The sequence below is a fragment of the Echinops telfairi genome, unplaced genomic scaffold, assembly GCF_000313985.2.
Source record: "Echinops telfairi isolate 266 unplaced genomic scaffold, ASM31398v2 ScPeMD7_21;HRSCAF=78, whole genome shotgun sequence".
Lineage (NCBI taxonomy): Eukaryota > Metazoa > Chordata > Mammalia > Afrosoricida > Tenrecidae > Echinops > Echinops telfairi.
This window is the reverse complement of record NW_022103918.1, coordinates 7,730,347-7,737,662: the sequence shown is the minus strand read 5'-3', so window position 1 is coordinate 7,737,662 and position 7,316 is coordinate 7,730,347. Positions and strand designations below refer to the sequence as shown.

The 7,316-nt window shown below is 40.1% G+C and overlaps 1 protein-coding gene and 1 pseudogene across 3 annotated transcripts in view; both read left to right on the top strand.

The window, feature by feature from the left end:
* Positions 1–1,157: 1,157 nt before the first annotated feature.
* SLCO1A2 (solute carrier organic anion transporter family member 1A2) overlaps positions 1,158–7,316 on the top strand; it is a 39,365-nt gene continuing 33,206 nt past the window's right edge. Inside the window, exons 1-2 of one of the 3 annotated variants that reach the window (XM_004713789.2) lie at positions 1,158–1,344; positions 1,681–1,801. In XM_004713789.2, coding sequence (XP_004713846.1) covers positions 1,742–1,801 — 60 coding nt within the window. In that variant the 5' untranslated portion in view covers positions 1,158–1,344; positions 1,681–1,741. Of the gene's footprint in view, positions 1,345–1,552; positions 1,802–7,316 lie in introns of those variants that run through there. The other 2 variants (XM_045288487.1, XM_045288488.1) reach the window with 2 other exon arrangements.
* On the top strand, positions 3,933–4,998 carry LOC101648513 (annotated as a pseudogene).

Here is a 7,316-nt window from a genome sequence, read left to right as displayed (position 1 = left end):
CACGTACATCAGAAGACAAGTCTGGCAGTGCATTTCTGATAAATTCACCACTGAAGCCCATTTGAAGCACATTTATACTCTGGCACATGGGGCCACCAAGAGTTGACTTCTGCTCCACAGAACTCGTGTTTTTAAAAGGAATTTGACAATTTACAGAGGGCTGGGTGCTGTTCAGTGCGCGGTTATTTGCGTTGACCTTTGATGACTTTCACCCATGAGCTCAGAAGTGTTTTATCAGTTACATACCAAACCATTTGTGAAAACAATTTGCTTTGCCTGGTTTATTCTAGTAGGTTGTATTTAAAATGTTTTCACCCTTAAAAATGAAAGTGTCTGTTCCTTGGTCTCTGGGTTTAATTATCTTCCACAAATACTATCCATAGGATGTTTTGCTTGTCTTATTCCCTGCTGAAATTGCCAGTGCGTGGCACAAGGACTCACACTTGGTAGTCATGAGGAAAGTATGCACTGGAGAAATATGTTACTGCCATGTGGAAATGCAGGAGCCCTGCTGGAGGTAGGGAGTAATCACTGAACTACTGACAGCAAGGTCATCAGTTCAAACCCACCAGCCACCGAGGGCTGTATGAAAGGACAAATAAAGAAAACTAAGCTCATACATCGCTGTCCATTAGATCTTGCCTTATTGTGCAGAGTCATGGACTCAGCAAATTTGTGGAGGTTAAGTAGTTGGGATTTTAAGAAAACCCAGTGTCACAAGGACCACTTGTCGAATAGATGTTTTAAAAAGCTTTTAATAAAATAGTGCTGAGAGTACTGGTAAGAGAGCATTCCACTAACTCAGAACAGCTCTACTAAAATAAATATTGTCAAAGTAAAAGACTGGTTTGGGTAAAAATATTGTCTTTGTCTCAAAAAACAACACAACAAAAGTCATTGATGGGGGGGCTTCATCACATTTCACAGAGTTATGTCATCTTTTTTTCCCTGCATATAAAACCCTGTGCCGGTTACATACACATATTAAATATACATATATCTGTAAGTATATAAACATATAGATCTCCACGTATATGTTGGCTTTCTCCTAATTCTTACATTTTAACTGGCAGCTCTAGGATTATTGTCCAGATAAGAAAATTATTTGTTATTTTTACTTCGGCTCTTTTCATGATTAAAATTCCATGTCTCCCCAGGTTTCCGTGAATCAGCAGTGTCCCAGAAGCGTTTCCCTTCTTGAGACTCCAGGGAAGTCTTGGAACACAAAGGACTTGGAGAGGGAGCTGCCAGACAGAGTTCCGAGTCTTCATAGGCTTGCTGGAGCACATTGCTAGGACCAAGAGAAATCAAAGTCTGTGTGCCCTTTAAAGCTGCAATTTTCATGTAAGTCCAAGAGCTCACTTTGGTGCTATTTGTTTTGGCAAAAGAAGTGAAAAGCCTGATTTTAACCTCATGGCCATTATTTTGCAAGGAGCCCATAACAATCTATTCTAATATCCTTACTCTCATTAAAGAGTAACTAAAGTTATTTTGACATTAACTTTTCAATAGAGAATTAACATCTAGATCTCCTCTAATGCCATTATTTTCTAGATCTGAATGAAAGCATCCTAAATATTTTTGTAATACAATAAATTATTTTATTCAGATTCAGAACATGCCTCAAAAGAATTATGACATATGATTTTGTCAATTAATAGGCTTTTATTTCACAAAAAGGTAGAACTAAGAAATATCAAGATTTAAAAGGTAAGTGCCTCGGAGCATTCAGAAGAGCAACATGGGAGAAACTGAGAAAAGGATTGAGACCCATAGAATAAGATGTCTTTCCAAGATGAAGGTATGCAATTTACTTTTGTGTGTCGATATATATATCATATATAAATATATTTACCTAATTTAGACAATCCTTATACCATTGCTCACATGTATAAATGGTTTAATATGAATGCCTTACTTCTTGAGCTATTGGTAATTTCTTGCTATGAAAGAAGCAGTTTTGTAACTGTCTATCAGCCTAGGATAATTCACATCAAGCAGTTTCATCAGGAATGGTGGAGAGTTAGAGAGGAGACCGGGACTTAAAAATCTTCAGGCATACATTATTAGTGGCAAGATCGATTTTCATGAATCAAAGGCCAATTCAGCTTTCATCCTTCTATAACTTGGAAGCCAAAGCAGTGTGGGGCACTCGTGTGGAAAATCATCCAATGGACAGAAATGCTTTGTTTACAGTTGTTCCTTCACAGTGACCCAATAAAACAAATGTTTTCTTCAAGCTTTGATAATATAAAAGTCATCATTCTTTATGGGAAAAATGTTCATTTGATTCCTTTTTATTTCTGGAGCTTGGGACTATTTCAGAGACAATGATTTAACTTCAAAGCCATTTTGCACACAGATGCAATTTAAATTTTTAACCAAGAGATCGGGATATTTGTCTTCATTCTATAGCTGGTGTTTGCAAGTGGCTTTTAAACTATGATACTGTCACTTCTTTCCTCACTATCATAAACTCTCTGTGTACATGTAGAGAAAATCTATACATAGATGTGGAAGTGGAAAGTTATGCTATAGATCTAGAAAAGAACTTTGTTCTGAAATATCCAGGTAATTATGAAAAATAGTATCCTTAAAGGATTACTCAGTTTTTCTTTTTTAAAAAAATTTCAAAGGTTAAAAAGCAGGATCTGAGCCCAGGCTTATATCTGAGTTAGCTGCTGACTCGTTTTGTGATGTTAGACAGTTCCTTTTTGTTTTCAACTCTCTCTGTGCCTCAAATTTCTCATCTGAAAAAGCTAGAGAGTCCTAAATTGTAAAAAAAAAGAAAAGAAAAAAAGGTTAATGTGATTGAAATCTTGACTTAATTATTGTAAACCTTCAATAATTATCAGATATTATTTTTAATAGCTCTAGTAGAACAAAGTCAAGATAGGAGTAATTTATAAGCAATGAGTCTTAAATTTAACTGTTTATTACTTTGGAACTTGGCAAGATGCGATATCAGTGTGAAGATTGTGTCAGAAACCAAGGTTATCAGGAAAGAGTGGGAGTTGGGTAGTTGCTTAATAAGCAGGTAAGTTTCCAACTTCACTGAATTTAGAAAGAGACTCATGAAGCAAAATTCTGTAGGAAGCACTAAATGACTGTCCTTGAGAAATTGTCTCCAAACCCTGGGACATTACTGTTAAAAGCATGTAGGAGCAGCTTGATGAATATAGAGATTCTTTTGCCATAGACCTGGGTTGGAATAGCCATTCATTTCTTTCTCTGGGTAAATAGTTCATGCAATCCATCTAAGTGATTTAGGTAAAGAACATGGTGATCATGATCTATCCAATTTCTTCTTTTAAAATGTCAAATCAAATAGATTGGTTTTCCAGATCTGAGATATACTTGAGTGGTAAACCTTGCCTTTACAGACTACGTGAAATTATAGGACTATGTGAAATGATTTATCCCCAATAACATGTTCTGCAAATATTTGCATAGTGTAATGAGATTATCTCCAAAACTTTACGTAATGTAAAAGGATACATAGGTAGGGATATAGCTGTTCTACTTTGGCAGCAACCTAATACTTTTGAATCACAGGAGCCTGAGAGAATTTAAACTCCCCAGGTCTTTTTCCACGTAAATTTATATTCAGATTTCCTCAAACTAAAGGGGACAGAGCCTATTATGTTTAATCCCACTTTAGCTGACAGCTCCTTCAAGAGAATTTTGAATATTTATGCTGTCATTGATTTAATAAACCTGCATTTACGGCCTCTTATTAATCAGACATTGTGCTAGACACCAAAATTACAAAAGACTTTTTTATATACAAGGCTCTTAAATCTAAATTTCTCACAGTATATTGAAAAAGGAAGTAAAAAAAAGAAAGAAAAAGAAAAAGGAAGTTATAGGCCCATAGCAGAAGAGTTAAGAAAAATCTCCAAACTAAACAGACCGGCTGTGCCCAAGGAACGATGGAAGAGCGGAGTCAAGCCCTGGCTAGCAGCTTCTCTGTGTCCCAAGATGTGAAGCGCACACCCCCGCCTGTCCCAGTCCAAGAGTCCAAGTGCATTTCCTTGGAGCAGGGTGAGGCGCCGTCGGTTAGATTACTGGAATTGCAGAAATCCAAGCATCTGGACTTTGTGAACCATGCCAGAAGGCTGGCTGGAGATGACTGGGCCGGGATCGAGAGTGAGGAGGAGGAAGAGAAGAAAGATGACGAAGACATGGACATCGACATTGGCAAGAAACTACCAAAGCGCTACGCCAATCAGTTGATGTCCCCGCAGACCTGGGCCAGGAGTGGATTGCGGTTGTGTGCCCTGTTGGAAAGAGAGCCCTCATCGTGGTCTCTATAGGTTCCACCAGCCCCTACACCAAGAGGGGTGGCTGTGTCAACAGGTTCCCGTCCCTTCTGCCAGGAGGCACCAGGCAGAACTCAGCCACAGACAAAGACTACACCATTCTGGACTGTATTTACAGTGAGGTGAACCAGACCTACTACGTTCTGGACGCGCTGTGCTGGCGGGGACACCCTGTTTATGACTGCCAGACAGATTTCTGGCTTTACTGGATGCATTCCAAGTTACCCGAAGAAGGCGCCCTGGGAGAGAAAACAAAGCTCAATCCTTATAAATTAGGGGCTCAAGAACTTCCCGTGCACCCCCGAGAGCTTGTGCAAGGTGCTGGCCATGGACTTCTCTTTTGAGGTGGACGGGCTCCTCTTCTACCACAAGCAGACCCACTACAGCCCGGGCAGCATTCCTTTGGTGGGCTGGCTGCGTCCCTACATGGTGTCCGATGTCCTCGGCGTAGCTGTGCCCGCTGCCCGCTGACCACCCAGCCAGCATACATGGGGCACCAGCTCCATCATCCAACACACTAGGAGCCAGAAGGACTCGCAGGAGAAACTAGCAGGAGAAACTCGCACGCAAGGCCTCCGCGAATGGACACTATGAACTGGAGCACCTGTCCACCCCCAGAGAGCTGAAGAGCCCTCCCCAGAGCCCTGAGCACCCTGGGAGCCTCATAGACAACTAGAGAGAGCAGTCACCCTTGGGAGTCACAGAACAGTGCCCGTCCCCAGAAGGAAGCTGGGAGGGAGGTCAGTTGTTGACCCAAGCCGGTTACTTCGTTTTAGGGTGACTCTTCTAAAGGCACTCCAGCTGTAAACCACTGACACGCCCCCCCCCATCAGAAATTCTGCTCACATGGTTAGCGGATTGCTTCCCAGCAAGCTGTGCAGATGGTTGAGTAGCTTCACGCACCCCAGATCTCCCTTGTAAATATACACAGTTCTGCAGCACGAAATTTAAAAAAAGAAAAAGAAAAAGGAAGTTATATAAATACAAACACCTAAAGTGTACTGTGCTCAGAGTGATACACGGAGGTAGGTGCATTGTACAAAAGGAAGGAAGTTGTTGGGGGACTAGACAGTCAAGGAAGCCTAGAAGAAATCATGGTTGAACTTAGTCTTGAATATTGAATATATATTTACCAGATACAAAAGTGGAAGAAAGGTACTACAAGCAGAGAAACGCCTGGTAAAAGATATGCAACAACTTAGTTAAATAAAGGAATTGTAAGCCGAATATTTTGTCTAGGGGTATGCAACAGGAGGTGATACAGAAAACTAAACAAAATTAGACCAAGAAGGGCTCTGTTTGTCATTTAAAAAAATCGGGGATTTGGGGATAATAAGTCACTGAAGAGTTTAAATGGAATAATATGATATATAAGCTAGTTCCAAAACATTAATGTTAGTGGTAGTCATTTAAAAAAATCGGGGATTTGGGGATAATGAGAAGTCACTGAAGAGTTTAAATGGAATAATATGATATATAAGCTAGTTCCAAAACATTAATGTTAGTGGTAGGTGTAAGAGAGTTTGGAGGCAAAAAGACTAGAGGAGACTATGAAATTATTGAAGTTGTATAACCAGGTTGTATATAAATTTGAGAAATTTCAACACATAAGTGGTAGTTAAAAGTCATAAGAATAATGATATTTCTAGGGATTGTAGTAGTAAAACAAGACAAAACCTTGAAGGAATTGACCAAAGAAATAGAAGCTAAAGTAGCGATTCTCATCCTGTGGGTCACAACCCCTTTCGGGGTCGAATGACTCTTTCACAGGGGTTGCCTAAGACCATCGGAAAACATACATATTTCCAATGGTTTTAGGGACCAAGGCTCCTCTATCCATCTCCAGGCGGGTCCACCCACCTGCAGACATGCCCACATTACCAGTACCAGCCTACACCATGCTTCAAGACAAGATTTAATTTATTTGTCATTAAAAATAAAAATTTCACAATTCATAATGCCATATTGTTTTTGTGATTAATCACTATGTTTTAATGATGTTCAATTTGTAACAATGAAAATACATCCTGCATATCAGATATTTACATGACGATTCATCACAGTAGCAAAATTACAGTTATGGACTAGCAACAAAAATAACTTTATGGTTGGGGGGGGTCACTACAACATGAGGAACTGTATGAAAGGGTCGAGGCATTAGGAAGGTTGAGAACCGCAGAGCTAATGGATAGCAGAGCTAATGGATAGCAGAGCTAATGGATAGCAGAGCTAATGGATAGCAGAGCTAATGGATAGCAGAGCTAATGTATGCATGACCATCAGAAGGACTGCTGGAAAAGGAGGGATTATTGATGTCAAATGACTCCAAGTGATCAAGGAGATGGAGGACTAAAAAGTGTCCTTAGGACTTGGAAGTTCAGAGGTTGTTCGTGGACTTTTCCTTGGTGAAGTAATGATGACACATGGGGCTACAATCCTCCCCTTGGGAGAAAGATGGGGCTTTTTACTTTCTGTAAGGAGTTACAGTCTCAGAAACAAGGCAGTTCTACCTTGCCCTATAGGGTCACTATGTGTTGAAATTGAATCCATGACAGCGAGTTTGGAATTTTGGAGTTCTATGCCTTTTATGGAGCAGTTTTAGGCCAGACAGAAGTAGACAGAAAGATGAATGGAAGGTGAAAGAGTGTCGACACTATTCTTTGAAATCGTCTGACAGTGACAAGAGCAGGATGTATGGATGAGGGAAGGTATTTTCTCAAAGGATGGAAGTACCTTGAATATATGAAAATATTGATGGGGAGAGAGGTGATAAAAATATAAAGGTGAAAAGAGAGGAAAGGGGCGCATATTGGATGGATTATGAGCTCAGAAATTCAAAGAAATGATTCAAGAGCAATGTTGGGGGCTACTTCCTTCAATAGATCAAGGAATACCTGCCCTCCTAAGATTGGAAGGAAATTACAAGGGTAGCTATAGGGATACAGCTGAAGGTGATGTTGCTGAGATCACTTGCTGATCACGAGTAGCACGTGG